Source organism: Orbicella franksi, chromosome 10, assembly GCF_964199315.1.
Source record: "Orbicella franksi chromosome 10, jaOrbFran1.1, whole genome shotgun sequence".
Lineage (NCBI taxonomy): Eukaryota > Metazoa > Cnidaria > Anthozoa > Scleractinia > Merulinidae > Orbicella > Orbicella franksi.
In genome coordinates this window covers 29,773,051-29,791,231 of record NC_138154.1, presented here as the reverse complement: position 1 = coordinate 29,791,231, position 18,181 = coordinate 29,773,051, and the positions used below count along the sequence as shown (strand labels likewise).

At 39.0% G+C, this 18,181-nt stretch overlaps 1 protein-coding gene across 1 annotated transcript; it reads left to right on the top strand.

The window, feature by feature from the left end:
* The first annotated feature begins 2,899 nt into the window (after window positions 1-2,899).
* LOC145501814 (uncharacterized) lies at window positions 2,900-4,657 on the top strand. The gene has a single exon (XM_081481204.1). It carries the CDS (start codon window positions 2,900-2,902, stop codon window positions 4,655-4,657), a length of 1,758 nt encoding a protein of 585 aa, XP_081337330.1.
* The last annotated feature ends 13,524 nt before the right edge of the window (window positions 4,658-18,181 follow it).

Here is an 18,181-nt window from a genome sequence, read left to right as displayed (position 1 = left end):
TGAAAGCCAGCGGATACTCTGAAACACTAATTTACAACGAAGACAATCAACCAACACGCCCCCGACGCAACAGACAAAGAAACATTATATGGTACAACCCTCCATTTAGTAAAAACGTAAAGACAAACATCGGTAGAACATTCCTGAAGCTCATATCTAAGCACTTTCCGAACCAACATAAATACCACAGCCTCTTCAACAAAAACAACGTCAAAGTCAGCTACAGTTGCATGGACAACATGAAAACAGTAATCAACAAACACAACATGAAAATAACAAACGCCGACAACAACGCCAACGCAATCACCGGAGAGCAATGCAACTGCCGCAAAAAAGACCAATGCCCGCTAGACAACAAATGCCTGACTTCCAGTGTAATCTACAACGCACAAGTTACAACTAACAACACAACCAAGAACTACATTGGACTGACAGAAGGAACATTCAAACAGAGATTCTCGCAGCACAAATCCACATTTAAGCACAGAAAACACATCAACAGCACCGAGCTTTCTAAATACATCTGGCAACTACACGACAAAAAACAAGACTTCAACATCAAATGGTCAATTATTAGCCGTGCAAGACCCTACAACAACATTTCCAAACGATGCGACCTCTGCCTCACAGAAAAACTAATGATTATCAAACATAGCAACGACAATCTACTAAACAAAAGATCAGAACTTATTTCTAAATGCCGGCACGAGAACAAATTCTACTTGAAGAACGCTTGACACTTTCTTTATATTGTACTGCACCCACGCAGTTTATACTCGTCCCCGTAATTTCTGTCTTCACACCTATTGTTTTCCAGTATAACTATCACTTATTGTAATGCAACTAGTCCAGCAATTAGCCTATTGTTTAATACCGTGTATATATATCTAGTTGATAGGAATGCTTATCATTAAATACTGTCTGATGAGTGCGTAAGCACGAAACTCGGAGTAACAGCAAATCTTGCCTCTTCGTTATTACTCATATATATATATATATATATATATATATATATATATATATATATATATAACTGCATTTGACTGAATTTGACTTGTCACTGATAATCTAACTTGCTACAATTCTGTCCTAGAGCTAGCTTTCCACGAGGCTTATCGTAGCTCAAATAACATATATAATATATATATATATATATATATATATATATATATATATATATATATATATATATGTCTGAATTTATGAAAACCGTGTTAAAGACTTTGCACCAAAATAGCGGGCATGTTTTTGAAAAAACGGTTAGAAAATGTACATAAATATGGCCATGTCGCACCGAGAGTGCTATCTACCTCGTGTACTCTTAATAGAGTCCATACCATGCCTATACAAGCCTTTAAAGTCGCTGCAAAATGAGTCGAACGAGCCAAACAAAACTAAATTAGAGCTTAAATTGATCATTTGGTTCGCCGCGGCACTAATTTAGACAGGCTTAACCTCTGCGATTTCACCTAAATGACCTCACTATGTCTTTACTGTGGGTTAAATTAGCCAGTCACGCTAACAAGGGCATGGTAAGCAGTGGAATCGGTTATTTACCTCTATATTTCAGCCAAAAAGTAGCCGTTACGTGACATTTCATTTCAATATCTGACCGGATTCGCAAAAACATAGCCATAGAATTTGACTTGTCACTGATAATCTAACTTGCTACAATTCTGTCCTAGAGCTAGCTTTCCACGAGGCTTATCGTAGCTCAAATAACAGCAAATAACTCTCCTGTATGCCTTTTGAAGCCAGGAAGACTAAATTCACCGTCTTTTCGTTGAATCATGAATTGTACAATTTAATTAAGAGTGCTTTTAACATGAAATTGGAGTCTAAATCAACACGAACGTACAGATATCAAAACCGCGGCGGAGAGCTAATCTATCGCTTTCTAAAGGCCTGCATCGTCCTAAATGGACTGAACAAGAGCTTCCTACATCGAGAATCGATTGAACTTCAGACAAACTAGGCCATAGTTAGCAGTAAGCGAACACTCAACATGTTGTCGTTACGTCAATTATCGCCCGGAAGCCACGCAAATAAATTTCTTCCGCGCTAGCGAATCACAGACAGTTCTCATACTTAGCTAAGCCGAGAACGCCTAAAATTGATAAAACAAGGAAATTCTACTCACGATCAGCGCTTGAACTCATGTTCTTCTCTCTCCTCGTGGCCATGTTTTGCTCGCAAATAGCAATGTCCCGGATGTACTTCAATTTTGTCCAGCGCGGAATGGCACATCCAGATTTCAACAGATTTTTTTTCTAAGTCTTTAGCTACATCAAAGTTCAAAGCAAATGACGCCAACAGCAGCTAGAAATGTCCAGTCCATTGCACGTCTAAGCCCTAAATTGATGTGGCGAAAGATTTTTGCTGTCTAAAGCAAGCACAACATTATCGCCACAGGGCAAACGGCGTTCTGTTACGGGACTAAATGTGACCCGTACAGTTTACACATGTCCTCAGGCCCGCCTCAGGTACGATAATGGACGACGCTTACTAGCAAATCGTTAGACTTGGGCCTTCATTGGACTTAATGATGTCCTCGGGCAGACTTCCTTTAGACAGCAAATACAGAACGCTAATCGGTCGCTCCTTGTCAGAGTCACCGCGCGAACTGAATTCAGACGAGTGTAGCCTGGGCTAAACTTAACGCAAATTGAAAAAGGGGGGGGGGGGGTGGGGGAGGGTCGATAAATAATGAAAAAAATACCTAAATAAATGAAACATGCGGCAAGGAGTTCCTACATTTCATGCTAGGTAAGATTTACAAGCTGCTGTCATAGCGAAAGCAGAAAACAAAAACAAAGAAATGAAAAAAAAAAAAAAAATTCAAAAAACACCTGATTCAGTCTTTAACACCGTTTTCATAAATCCAGACATATATATATATATGGCATTGCTTGCTAACCATGAGAATCTACCGGATTTACAACCCATCAATTTAACATCTGGTGAACTTTCGGAGGCTGAACAATCCCTTCTGGTGAGGGGGCCAGCGTTCTGCCCGGCGCCTAAAGATGTTAACTGGCAAAAAACCATCGATGACTTGGACAAATTCGAGAGACGAATTCGTCTTGCTGTATTCCATCATGGCAAAGATTCTGACGAAAGTAACCAAACAGTAGATGAACGACTTCCATCAATCCCTTCTACTAGCAATTGGATGCCTCCAAAGTCCAGCTTTCCTGAAGTCGAACTTTTCTTAAACAATGTTAAGAAAGACATTCTTGAGCCTAAAAACTTAAGAAGAGCCAAAGACAATCTGACGAAAGAGGAAAGGTTAGCCTTAAGTAAACTTAAATCTAGTGATAATGTGTTTAGAATTCAAGATAAGGGATCCAGATTTGTTATTGTTTCTAAGAATGAATATCAGGATAAGATGTTTGAGCAACTTAACAACAATCTCCATTATGATAAACTTAACTATGACCCTACCATGGAGCATTTTGAAAAGATCAAAAATTGGGGTCGACATTGGTTAGGTAAAGGCCAAATTAGTCAAGAGATTGCCACATGGGTTGCCAATTTGGAACCAAAACCGGGAGTGACTTTTGGCAATGTAAAATCGCATAAGGAAGGCAACCCTCTCCGCCTAATTACATCTTGTTGCGGAACGGCAATCGAAAGACTTTCGGCCTTTACTGAATTTTATCTAAAGCCCCTAGCTCAAAATTTACCTTCATTTGTTAAAGATACTACAGATTTCATTAACAAGATCGAAATTCTCAATTCCGAGAAAGGCCCCTTGCCACCTGGGTGCTTGCTGGTGTCTTGGGATGTAGTCGCTATGTTTCCCAACATTGACAATAATTTAGGAATTTCAGCTGTTAGAAAAGCTCTTGATTCTAGATCTGATAAGTTTCCATCAACCGATTGCATTGTAGAGGCTATTGAAATTTGTCTCCAGACCAACAATTGTCAATTTTCTGGAAAAAATTTTGTGCAAAAACACGGTACAGCCATGGGGCCCAAAAACGCTTGTAGTTATGCCGACTTGGCAATGGGTTTGATTGATGAGAAAGCTAAATCTGAAGGTGCCGTGAAACCCATGTTATGGTGGCGTTATAGAGATGATGTTTTCGATATTTGGCCACATGGTTTACCTAAATTGTTAGAGTTTACTGAATACATCAATTCTCTTTATCCCACCATCAAGTTTGAGCTGGTTTATTCGGAGCATACCCTCAATGCCTTGGATCTCACTTTGCACCTCCAGGAAGGTTTTATTAAGACAGATATTTATGCTAAACCTACAGATAGTCACCTTTATTTACCTTTTTCAAGTTCTCATCCGGCACATTGTAAAAGGGCTATTCCCTATGGGGTTGCTCTACGAATTAGACGTAATTGTTCCTCTGACGATTTTCTTAACAAGAGGTGTGCTGAATACAAAAGGTATCTTAAGTCCCAGGGCTATAATGCAGCTTTAGTAGACAAACAATTCGACAAAGCGCTTAGTATTGAGAGATCAGAATTGCTTAAGAAAAAAGCCAAGCCTGTCAAGAGAGTTTTCCCGTTAGTTCTTGACTACAATCCTATCCTGCCTGATATTCAGAGAGTTATCAAGAAACATGCTCATCTTTTGAGATCGTCGCCCGAATTACTTAAAATTTTTCCATCTAAATCGATTAAAAGCCGGAACAGTTAGAAGTTTGCTTCATGACGCCTCATCTTACACTTAACTAAAATTCACATTGAAGCACGGTATCTTTTGATCCTTCTACTGGAAGTCACCGTTTGGAAAACCATATTATTCTGCCTATATATACACGACAGAAACGTACATTGGACTCACAGAGAGCGACTTCAAAACTAGATACAGAAACCACACCGCATCATTCCGCCACGCTAAACACAGAAACTTGACCGAACTCAGCAAGCACATCTGGAGCCTCAAAGACAATGACATCGAACACTTTATTTCCTGGCGCATTCTCTCCTCATACTCGCCGTATAACAGCTCAAGCAAAAGATGTAACCTTTGCCTTAAAGAAAAATTCCTTATCATCTGCCAACCCGAGCTATCAACACTTAACAAACGTAATGAACTCGTATCATCTTGCCGCCACAGAAACAAAGCCCTCCTACGAAACAACTAACCCGTTAAATTTCGCGCTGCATATATTATGTAAATTATATTGTATATAAACGGTGGTAAAGATTATTCTTATTAAATCCCCTGATGAGTGGGCAACCACGAAACAGGCTTGTAGGGATGAACTTGTAGTTTATTTGTGTTTTTCCTCCCACATTGTATACTTCGCTCTACTCTGATGTATTGAGCACTGTTCTACGAAAATCAAATATTACACTTTATATATATATATTTTAACAGCAGTTTGATGTTTAGCAGTTTAGTGTTCTTTCCGTTTATCCAAGAGGGTGATACATGATCTGTGGTAAAACGTATTAGGAGATATTCATGAGACATTCTTTCAATTGCATTCCAGTATGCTCTATGCTTAAACATTAATCCTTCATAAGTAAAGACCTCCATCTTCTATTCTGTTATTGTTAATACCGTTAACAGTTGTAAAAATAAAAATTGCTGCTTTCAGATATTAGTATTTAACTGAAGTAATGGATATTTCGACCAAGGATTAAAATCCCAATTGAACCGTTTCCCAGCCGCTTTATTTGTCATTCTTTCCCTGAAAAACCTAAGCGAGATTTCCTCTATTGCCTTATTTTATGCGCTTTAACGGGCGTAAATTTAAATGGCTTTTTCACTGTGTTACTTTACATGCCTCAACGAGGGTGAATTTTGAAAGTTTTTACGGCTTTGAAATAAAAAAGAACAAGTGTACATTTGTATCAATGGCTTGCTTCCTTGTGAAAAGTTAACCCCTTTATTTAAACGCATAACATAGAGCAGAGGTATCGAATGTTCCCATTCAATTTAAAAGTGTTGATCCCAAAATTTGGCCTTTGGTCGCCAAAAATAGACGAGAGCTCGCTTCCTCTTGCTCGCAAAATTTTTGCAACAAGGCAAACAAAACTCCCACGCATGTGCTGTAATTATCCAAAGTGTATCCATTCCTTGTGGACAGCTGCTGGACATGCTGCGCTAGGACATCTGGCTAACGAATAGCTTCTTTTTCGAACAACGCTTCCAAATACCAGCGACAGTAGGATAGATTGTACAGCAACGGCCCAAAAAATGTGTACGCAGCCGTCCATTTTACACAGCGTAGGAGAACTGCCTTCAAAAATATGTTCATAACGAAACAGAAGTAAGTTTAAAGGGCCTACGTCGCGCTCTTTGCATCTTGAAAGGTATGGCCTTAATCAAGTTCGTCATTTGCAATCCGTTTTAATCTTCTCCATCCTTATTACTATTATTATTACTATCTCTATGGTGTTTATTCTTAATTAACTTAAGGTAATTTTGTGTGTGGCCAAAATAACTCAAAATACCGTGACTGAGCTCCTTGAAGTAGACAGGTGTCATTTCGCTGGCTCAGTTCTTCCCGCGCTCGAGGAGAGTCTCTCTTGTTATTAATTCCACCAAAAACAGCAATTTTAAGGTCTTTCGTAGTTTCGTCGACTTAATTTAGCGTAGAATTGGGGTAACTTACTTCATTTTAAATTCAGTCATACATGGGCAATTAAGACATTACCCTTCTCTTTCCTCCTCTTTTGCCCCTCCCCATAGAATTTTAAAATTATTCCGGCAGTTTAATTTAATAGCCACTTTACTCTCTCTCTCTCTCTCTCTCTCTCTCTCTCTCTCTCTCTCTCTCCCTCTCCCTTTCCCATCCTCTCCTCCCATCCCTTTCACCCCTCCCACCCCCCCACCTCACCCCGGCCATACTTCATTACTGTATTCCTCCTCTTTGCTTACCTGACACAAATCAGCGTGAAGAACAAATCAGCGCGCAGGCGACGGATGCCATTTGAGAGTTCTTAGGATTGAAGATGGCGGATATGTAGTATCCAACTCCAGTGCAGGCAAACTGAGCTCTGAATGTGACGGTATAATGAAATCGATAATAACCTGAAAAGAATGCGTGAATTACATGAATGTATGCCAAGTATACGTGGAACTAGCGATTCTTTGGGTTACACAGATCTCATGCCGTTAGCTACCAAGTCACAATAATAGAGTCTTTCTGTGGAAAGATAGTCTGCGTAGCTTGGCGGTTTAAGCAACTTTTTAAGCAAATTTTTAAGCAATTTGAGCGTGAGCGCAAAAAGCTAGGTTGCTGTTTTTCCTGGGACCATGCTGTTTAACTGACGTAACTTTTTCAGGAAAGCTAGCTTCTTGTACATGGGCTATCAACATTGTTCGGTATTTTGCATCTCTAGTAACTGTTAAGGATAGTCAAATCTTTTCTTTTCCTTCACTGACCCTTGAGTTGCAGCAGTTCAAGCGACCATACTTGCTGAACCTTAATAAACCTTAATGAACTGCCTCTTTGGGTTGCGCAAAACACCTTACACTGGTTTTACTCTTCCTCTCCAGGTCAACGATTTTATTGGGAGGTTTAGAATTTAAATCATCTTCGGACTCTTTCTTTTGAGCACTACAACTGACTCTCACTCAACTGACAAGCAGATAAGCCTCCGGTTGTCGCTCAGCCAGGTTTGGCAGTCCTGGGCAATATCTCCAGACACTTTCATCCAACAACGATTGAATCTCAATGACACGATTACCAATAAATGGTTTCCACTGTGTGGCTGATCCTCTGATGCAATGTAAAGTTGAACATTTGTCTGTCCAACAAACAACATGGCTAATGGGACAATAAATTTCATCTTCAACATAGGCACAGCAACCATTAGTTCCAATCGCGTGAGGGTAATTTTTTCACGGGAGCCACACGGGTCATAGTCATCGCAAGAGTATTGCCTTTCACTCTTAAGGAACAACTCTTAGGTAAATCGTAGTGGCACAAGCAGTTTCTGACGGATCACCGAAAGCGTGTACAGTGTAGCTCCACTTTCGAGTTCTGATTTACTAGCGGCACATCAATGTAACATCTTAGAAAGTGAAAATGTTCAAGTTCGAGAAGCTCATGAACCCACTAATTCCACTTCACTGAGGTTTCCGGTACTGTGTATATCATCATCCCAACCAACACACTGGCTGGGTCCACAAACTCTGAAGCAATAGCTTTGCTGCTAAAGACGCTACTTCTCTCTTTGCGTACAATGTCTCTGATCTCGTCTTAACAGAGTCTGCATCAATTGCGAAGACAAGGCTGTCTCTTCTCGTATTCTACTTTAAACCTAGAGCTTTCGAAATTAGACGAACGTTTGGCAGATTACTCCCTCTCCTGATCAGATTATCTGATAATCTGTCCTCCTCGGGTATGGCTTGCACAAGCTCAAGCGAATTGCTAGACCATTTTGTCCAATTGAAAGTTGCGTGCTTCATAAATTCAGTAGTGATTTGGTGCAATTTCAATGTTTCGTGCTCTCCATCTCTCCCTGTGCTTATCAAAAACCCCATTTCCTTCCTGCTGACCAAACGAAAAGAAAAGATTGTAATACTTTATGCCGTCAGAACCATCAGAACTAGCCGCAACTAATTACACTCTAACATTTTGTTAGAAACCTTTTTTCATAAGAACGTAGAAGCTAAGATTAACCACAATTTTGAGAACATACCGGCTGAGAGTCAGGTAAGAACGTTTTCATTTTTGTCTTGTTATTTTACTTTTTTCTTTTTAATGACTAGTATAAATTAAGGTTCTGAGCCTCTGCTGTGTTCAATGCTTTTTGAAAAGCCAAATTTAGCATGAGATGGCTACCGCGATATCTTATTCGTGGTATCAGAGCCGGACATCAGAGTAGGTCGCATACGCTTCAACGGTCCTCATCTGAGCAAACGTGGCACTTTGATAGGTTTCCAGGTTACGTCCGCATTGATTTATTGAAATAATATGCTATGTAACAAGAACAATTTCAGGCCCAAATCTAAAAAAAAATTCATAAGAATGTTCAGCCTCAGGTCCGACATTAGACGCTGTTATGATACTCGGCCCTAAATCTGTTGAATTAGCATGAATGTATTGCTAGGGGCCTAATCAGCTTCATCAACCCGAGTTAAAATAAAGTTACATACATACATATATAATTAGTCCCATCTTGCACCCGACCCACCAGACCCATTAACATATCTAGAACTATATAGCTTCTCACTTGGACTTGATGCCAGGGTGGTGGCTCATTTCACCATCACATTGATGCAGAATTTAATAATTTCAATTATGGAAGTATTCAGCTATACAGTGTGACTAGGCAAATGGGTGTAAATACAAGAGGTATATAATAGGAATGGATGATTAAGTCACGCAGATCTAAAACTGTGGTACATTTTATGAAAATAATGACGGTGGGAAACAAGTACGTCAGAAAAACGATAAAAAGTTAAGAATAAGCGTTCGATTTACAAGTCTTCTCAGTTTACTTTTCCCGAATATGCTGGTCAGTAAGCAAGCAATTTGAGATCAGTCAAGCTTTCTTTTGCCACTTTACATCACATTTTGATTTGTGTTTTGCTCGTCGGCCCGAAGGGCCAGTTAATGGATGTTTAGTGTTTTTTCTTTTTGGTGTGATCTTGCCGCTGTATTGTGCCCCCCTTCCTCATTAAAACGCATTATATGGCTCATTTGGAATCTCAGTGAATTACTAAAGAAAAATTTCACATGATTGAAAGAATGTTCCAGCGTATAACTGTAAAAAGGGCCATGTTTCCAAACATGGGTATAAATGTACGTCCGTTCAGCTCCACATACGCTACAGAATGCAGTTGAGAGAGATATGTGTGTGTGTTTTTTTTACTATAAAATGCACTTGCAAGGAGGCGACCTACTATACGATCGAACAATTTACGAAGGATTTTATCACAATGACAGAGTTTGCATTTTTTTGGTGACTATCCTGCTCAAATACCAAACACAAGAACTCGCTAAGGATGAGGTCATAGGTAAAATTTGGACATGAACTCTATCTTTTTCTTGAGGGGAGAGGAAAGAACATTAAAATACCTTATCTCGCTATTTTTTTTTTTTTACCTCGTTCCCTTCTCCTCCCTAGGTTTTAAGTCGTTTCTCCTTCCTCCCTTATATTTGGGCCGTTTCTCTGCCTCCCTCTTTTTTCGTTTCCTCACTGATTACTGCTTTTACACTGGACATTATTTTAACATAAGTCACAGTTACTGTACATATATTTTAACTGTAGTCTTAGCCCCAGCCCCACCAAGAACCCTAACACCACCCCCAGCATCAGTCCCAGTTTCAGCCACAACCCCAGTCACAGCCCAAGCCCCAGCCCCAGCCTTATCCTCAGCGCCAGCCCCAGCCCCAGTCCCAGCCAGAGCCCAAGCCCCAGCCCTAGCCTCAGCCTCAGCCTCAGCCTCAGCCCCAGTCCCAGTCCCAGTCCCAGTGCCAGCCCCAGCCCCAGCCCCAAGCCCCAGCTCCAGCTCCAGCTCCAGCCCCAGCACCAGGCCCAGCTCCAGCCCCAGCCCCAACCCTAGCCCCAACCCTAGCCCCAGCCCCAACACCAGCCTCAGCCCCAGCCCTAGCCGCAGGCCCAACCTTAGCCCCAACCTTAGCCCCACCGACAGTCTCAGCCCTCACACTGCGCAAGCGAAGGTTTTCCCACGTTCGCCCAACGACTAGCGCAATTTTGCAATTGCAATGACAACCGACACAAAAGCGAGGCATTGGTTGCGAATAAGCCATGGAATATGTCTGGAGCCATGATATACGAGCACTTCGCGTCTTACATAAGCTGCGCTTGACTAAATGGCCCAGTTCGCGTCTTGTGGAAGCAAACGCTATTTTTTGTTTAATTTCTCGTATAACTGGCCCTAATATGTGTTTCTTTGAGTAAGAGTGTACGCATTTTTGTGAGCCCATTATATTGTTTTATTTATTTATTTTTTTAACGACGCTCTTCAGCTTCTCACGCGACACGAGCTTTCAGGAATCAAATAGTAGTGAGATTTTGGATATTTTCGCCAATATTTTATTTATCAAAATATCACATTATATAAAAATAAATCAAGAAGTAAAATTTCAGAAATATATTTATCGATAGTTAAAGCTGCATGCCCTCAACGTGGGTGGTAAAACAATTTTAGGTTTTCCTCCAAGACTGCATATCTGAAACAGATATAACATGTAATTCAACTGGAGTTTATGACCGTTTATTGAAGCCGCCGGCCGGTAAATGCACTTCAGAATTGAAAGCGCCTATATATTGCTAAAGAATTACCGCAATCGAAGTGACTGTTACTAATGACCACTAATGGATGTCTTTCCAATAAAGCGTCAACATTTTGACCTGGTGAAAGGTAAAGCTGAATTACTGTCTCAGCTCACACATTGTAATCATTATGTTTTTTAATTAGTAAGTTACTGAAAGGAGGGCGAAGAACTAGAATTTGTGCGTGGTAGAACGTATAAACGCGTGCTTGTAACATCTGCGATATACATTTAGAACAGGTGAGTAAAACACCCAAATTTTGACTTAAATTTACAATTTTCTGTAATTTGGAGCGCAATTCATAAGATTCGAGATTTGAATGCCAGATTCATTGTAATATTGAACGGATGGATTGCACGCTTTTTTGCGATAAAGCAATTCTGTTTAACGCTAGCTGTTAATGTGTAGACGTTTTGTTAAATCTAGATCCGTTTTTTTTTAATGGCAAGTTGTACGCAGTTGAAGGAGAAGATTTTGCAATCGTTATTGATTTTTGCTATACATTAATGTATTCTACTCGGGTAAAGGGTTTTAATTTTCAATTTTCCCTTTGGGTTTTACTATGCATAAAAATTTCTCTTGTAGATTATTCCTTTTATATTGAAATGCCTCGCGCGTAATTTTGAACTTTTACAGCATTTTGCATGAATAATCTTTTACCCAATTTTGCCAAATGGCAAACATTGAAAATTATTTGCAGCTGTCTCTATTTGGAAACTCTCCGAGTAGCGGCTTCTTTTGAAATAATTTAATAAAATCATTTGAGCTAGTGGGCCGGATTAAGAGCAGGAGAGAAATGAAAGCATATCTTTGATTCCAGCAACTTCAATTTTTTATGAGATCACCTGCTTACATGCAATAAAAGTCCCTCCAGTACATCGACAGCCGCCTGAACGCAATTTATATCATCGTGCCCACATGCAGCTCGTTTGAAGATAGTCAGATACCCCAGATTTTCCAGGTCCATTTTAAGAGCGCGTAGTGTATCAGTGAATGTGTTTCCATGAAACATTTAGGTGAGTGGTTAAAGGAAATGATATACAATTCTTGCTTTAATATCCGGAATTTAAAATCTCCCAAGCATATCGTTTGCATTTTTGCTGGCATATAAAAGCAGATAATTTTGTATTATTATGGTTTCACATTGCATTTAACTTAAAGCGCAGCATATAGCTTTCAAGCAGGTATATGCTATAGATCTACAAGAAACCGTCAACAAAGGCGATGTACATATTTTATAAGTTTTAAATAGTAATAACTCAATACCAGATTTAAAACGATGTTTATAGCAGACTTTTCGAGCTTAGCCCTTCCTCGGTGCTAAGTTTAGTTGTGATTCAAAACTCAACTTAGCAATGAGGAAGGGCTGGGCCCGAAATGTCTTCCATAAACATCATTTTTAATTTGGCACTGCGTTATTACTATTTACAACTTTTGGACTGTTTACTGTGCCACGCAGCAACTGATCCTTTTGGATCACAAATATTTATTACATATTTTATACACCACAAAAGTTAAAAAGACTTGCAGTTGTTACCGTGACAACCTTTGTTAGTGTCTCATTTTTTATCGTTATGTCACCGACATTATATGCTGGCCAAACACTTCACAAAACTGCGTGAATTTGATCTTAACAACGTAATCCCCTCCTTAAATTCTTTTACATTGCTTATGCAGAATTTTTAGTTTCCTACAAAGGCCAAATACAAGTAAATAATATTGAAAAAGAGAGACTAGGCAAAAGAATCACCCCCTCCCCCCAGGCCTCCGTCGGTCAGGGTTGACCATGGGTAGCATCCTAGTTGTCTGCTTGGCTGGAGCACCGGCGTCTATGGCTGCAGAGGCCGATGCGGGAGTGACAGTCTCTGTTGCAGAGGCTGCATCTGCGCTCTGTCTCTGGTCTGTCGAGGCTGTCGCTTTGTTTTCTGCGGACCTGCCTCTCTGTGGCGGCTCGTGTCAGCTTCTCCTCCCCTGATTTGAGGTGTTTGGTCAGGGCTTTTCTCCACCTGGACCGGTTGGCTGCCAGGCTCTCCCAGGACTCTGTGTTGATGTCTACAGCCTTCATGTCGCGCTTCACGACGTCGCGGTATCGCAGCTGTGGCCGTCCGTAAAAAAAAATCACCGTAAGTGTAAATATGTATGGGTAATCTTATGAATGCAACTGCGGCAATATCTTGCAATGGAGGCTCATGTGGAGTAACATCATAAAAAAGAGATTAATGTCACTTGCATTCATGTGACTGCCCGCATTAGCATCAGTTACAAGCAACTGAAGTTCTAGTCAATTACTGAGAATATGAAAATGGTTTATTAAGGACTTACATTATGAGTGGTATTTGAAAATTCCCTCAAAATTGTACAAGCCTTCAGGTAAGTGGTATACAATCAAGATAAAGTAATTTTCACATTCATATAATGAATATATGCATGAAAAGTATAATCTCAACGGCTCTTAGTTTTACGTCAGGCTTTTTAGTGGGAAATTGTTATATAGCGTGTGCGAAGATAAATCGAACTGTTTCACTGCCAAGAAGTACCCGTAACTTTGAACCGGAGTGCGCCTAAACACGCGCAATGATTCAAATTTGACCATAATTCAGTATACTTCGAAATTCATGAATACTTTCTTTATCTAAAACGTATTTTAGCTGTTGGTATCCTTATTAAATTTCAGGTATTCAGTACAGAATTTAGTTGTTGACCTTGGTTCTGTTGGTTGTAAACGCCTGCTCCATTTCCCTGCAATCAGCTTTTTCATTGTTTAAACCATATGCAAATGAAAGATTTTAAGATATTTGGGGGAAGGTTTAAAAAATAGATAACATGTGATAAAAAAGTCGAGGATAACGGAAGTAATTTTTAAAAGCCATGCTATGGATAATTGCCCAAGAGGGGCTTACGCAATTAATATAGATCACTTTGAAAAATGAAATGGCTATTTAATAAAGTGTCTTTAGAGTTAGAGATTCTGACTAAACTTTGAAACAGGGGTTACAGATTGAAAACTGACTCGCTTCGCACTGTTTTAAAAGCCATTCTAAGAAGCATGGGAGGTAAAAATCTGTGCTTGTGCTTTTATTTGTGCCCTGCTGTATTATAATGAGTACGGAGTGTGTAGTGAGCCGGAAAAGTTTTTTAATGCGAGCTTATCTTCACACCCAACGGCATCATTGCGGATAAATTTTTTATCATCACTCTGCTGGAGATATGGGTAGTTTTACAAAAGGTTAATGCATACTGACATTCTGCTGAGCAAATTTTATACTTTTAAAGCCTTTTAAGTCTTTATCGGCGTCTTTCATTTGAAAGCATAAGATTTAGAACTTTAGACGTTTTTCATGAATATATTAATTAATGCTTTTAAAATCTGTAGTGAAGATTATTAAATATTTCGAATATCTCGTCAGAAATAAGGGACTGGTTTCTTATTGTCTCACCGCTTATTGGCATGCAACCTATATTCATACTTTTAACCATGTGAATGCATATTTTGGTGTGTAGTATCGCTGTACATTTTTACGAGTTGTGCCGTATGTTGACGAGCCCGTAGGGGAGTCAAAATACAAACAACGAGTAAAAATATACAGCGGTACTACACACCAAAAGATCTAATAAAATTTTTTATCTAACTGCTGTAGTGCTGTAGTCAAGAAATTTATATAATCAGCGAAAGGGGGAGTCTGTGACAGTTTTGCGTGACGCGCGCCGTGAAAAAATAAAATTGGCAGTGTCAAATTACTGATTTGATTTTGAACGTGGTCTTCCACACTTTACAGTTTACGATATTTAAAATATAAGCGATAATGACAATTGTTTAAATGAAAACGGTCATTTCTCAATGCAAATGAATTGAAATATATTGGTAGTTCCGTACCTTCTAAGCCCCGGAAAGGACCAGTGCAAAATGTCGTCAGTGTCACTCTGAGTCGGCTACTACCACTATATAAAGCAGTTTTTTCTTCAGTGCGTTTTGAGAGCGATTAACTTTACTTTTAAACTAGCCATTCAGTTATGCATGTGAGGACTGAAAAAGTCAAGCAACTCATCTTGGCACGTTTTGGAAGTTGCATGCAAAAAAAAAAATATGTGTAACTTCTATATAAATTTATAATTTGGTCGCCATGTTGTTGTGCCAGCCATATTTAATTACTAAGTTAAACTGTTCTTAAACTGTATTACACATTACCCCTGTCAGATCAAATTTAAATAAATCTTTGCATAAAACACGATTGACAGTCTAGACGGTCTTACAGGAAAAAATCTGGTTTCTGTGCTATTCGATGAACCTTAGACCGCTGAAAGAACGCGTGAAATTTTACAACGTTTATTCCTTCACACCGAAGCAATCTTAAAGCATGGAACTTTGCACGTATAATTTTGTTTTATAATTTTTGTGAAAAATTGGTTTATGCTTTAGAATTTTGACGACGCCGAATGAAAACACACCATAGGTGGTACAAAGTTGTTATTAGGAATGTGCTAATCCCTAGCCTAAACTAATGAAAACATGTCAATCAATGTATTTATCCAAAGAAACAAAAATTGATCTGTGATTGACAGCTAACTTGACGACAGTTCGCCGACTTATATTGCGTGCCTTAAAAAGGTTTTTGACGGTCCAAGAAGGTCGGTGAAAAGTTGACTCGTGTTAATTCAGAATTTTAAGATTTTCTCCTAAGAAGATTTCACGGCTCAGGTCAGGTAGGTTTCAATTTATCAGAGGGTAATGGCTTTTATCTTGATTCAAACAGTAAAACCTTCTTTCCTGATTTATGCCACGGCAACAAAATACATCTCAACATCTTTGGCGTTTTCAAATTGACCTAAAAATCTTTTTTTTTTTTATTTACCGCGGCTAACTCCAGGGAGATAAGCTAGTCAAATTTGCATTGTAGTCCTCAAATAGCAAGGACGAAATTTTGATGTATTTTGTTTTTGAAGTACAAGCCCTCACTTACGGCCTGGAAACTTCAAGCGATTCTCCTTTAACAGAGGTATGCAGTTTATAGTTTCTTAAGAGGGAATCATGTATGTCCGTCTGTTTATGTGAGGAAAATCACATTTGTTTTGTGCGATTATAACAAAAAACCCGTGAAAAAATAACATGATTTAGGGATTGTACTTCTATTTTTGGCTGATCAGATATTTCACAGATTCTACTTGAACCACCAGAAGTCTTCTCTGCGGTCCCTTACTACATTTGCGTTGGGGATTGAGTACGTCTTAACCTGATTTACAATTTTGAAAATATTCCAGTGGACACGTACATGTAATAATTCGTACGTTTGTCAGCCATTTAGAAACATTCATTAAAAATATTCAAATTAGGAATCGAATTACTCGGAGTAATTGATTTATCTCTGATATTTCATTTAAACGTCAAGTGACTGAATTTTGATGAAATCAGATCAGATATGTTCTCGAGAAGAAATTGTTTTCAAAACGTTCACCCTCACACGGGAACAGGTAAGCACTTCAAAGGAACCGACACCCTAGTAGAAATGTGGCACCAGCTTAGGAGGTTTTAGATAAGCTTGGCCATTTTAAAGTGGAAATCAATGCAAAACGAGCGAGATCCACTTTTCTTGAGCGCAGACGTGTGGTCCTTTCTCCGTTCCTGTGTCAGGAAAGAATACGACAAAGCTGTACGTAGGCAACGTGCACATCCAACATCGCCGGAAAAAATATTTTAGGAAGTATTTATGTGCAATAAGAAAAAAAGACACACAATCGTTTGGCTTGTATTTTAAACAGTTTTCGTACGTTCAAATGAGGGATGATTTTGACCAACAGTAATTATTTACAATTTCTTGCTTTGAACTTAAATGTTAACCAAAAACAAGAGAGAATTTACAACGATATAATTGTACTAATTTAAGCGTTGTGGAGGCATTGCTCGACAATTTGACGGCCAAATAATAATAATAATAATAAACATGCCACGACAGAGAGCGTTCTATTTACCTCTCCCCGAAACTGTTTTTTCTAGATATTTTCTTATAATCTATTGCGCCTGCTCGATATTGTGGAGCGTTTGTCCAGCCACGGCTCTTTTCCCCTATCATCAATCTAATGTCCACCCCTGACTTTCAAAGACAGAAACACCCCCAGCAAAATATAATTGTAATTTGTCTTTATTGTGTTATTTTCCGTAAGTGGTGCTTGTGCAACTTGTATTAATAACAATCATTTATCTTCATACAGGAATAGTAATTGTATTGCCGTATTTGTTTTGGAATGTCATTCTCAAAAAAAGGACAACGACAACTGAACAAATGCGATCAAAATTGAAAGGACATACATTTTGTTTTGATTTTGTCCGCATGGGTTACTCAGATCGAATAATAAAATTTAATTCAATCAAGTTTACAATCACTCATTGCGTAAAGTGGTATTAACATATGTAAACCAAATTCATCCACCAGTTGTATAGAGTGGTCTGAAGAATGCCTGGTAATTTGATTCGAGATTGATTTGTACATGTATAATGGTAAGTGGCACTGTGATATGTGAATTTCTAGTTTGCTTGAACGGACTTCTACGGTAGGTATCACCTGCCGAGATAACAATAGACATATATTATTTTTAACTCAGTTCTGAAAAAGGATGCAGCCTTAATAGAAAAACCCAATTAAAACAATTGCTCCCTCTGCCATTTATCTGGCGAATTTTACGTTTTGACGGGGACTCACGCAGCCTGAACCTTGGCAAAGACAGCGCCTTTTAAGACGTTTTTAGAAACGTTGTTTATCTCTAAAAGAGAAGCTCAGCATCAGATGAATAATAATTCAGTACGAAACAGATGCTGGACTTTTTATCAGTAGTAAACGTCGCAAAAAGATTACACATGAATAAATTCATCTTAAGAAGCCACAGAGAGACGCTCGTAGACTTGAACGTGAGTGTTAATTTTGGAACCATATGTACTTAATAAGACCCTGCTTTTCTGTTACTC

What these genes read in the sequence shown, in the direction of transcription:
- LOC145501814 (XM_081481204.1), top strand. Translation starts at nt 2,900, where the DNA reads ATGGCATTGCTTGCTAACCATGAGAATCTACCGGATTTACAACCCATC.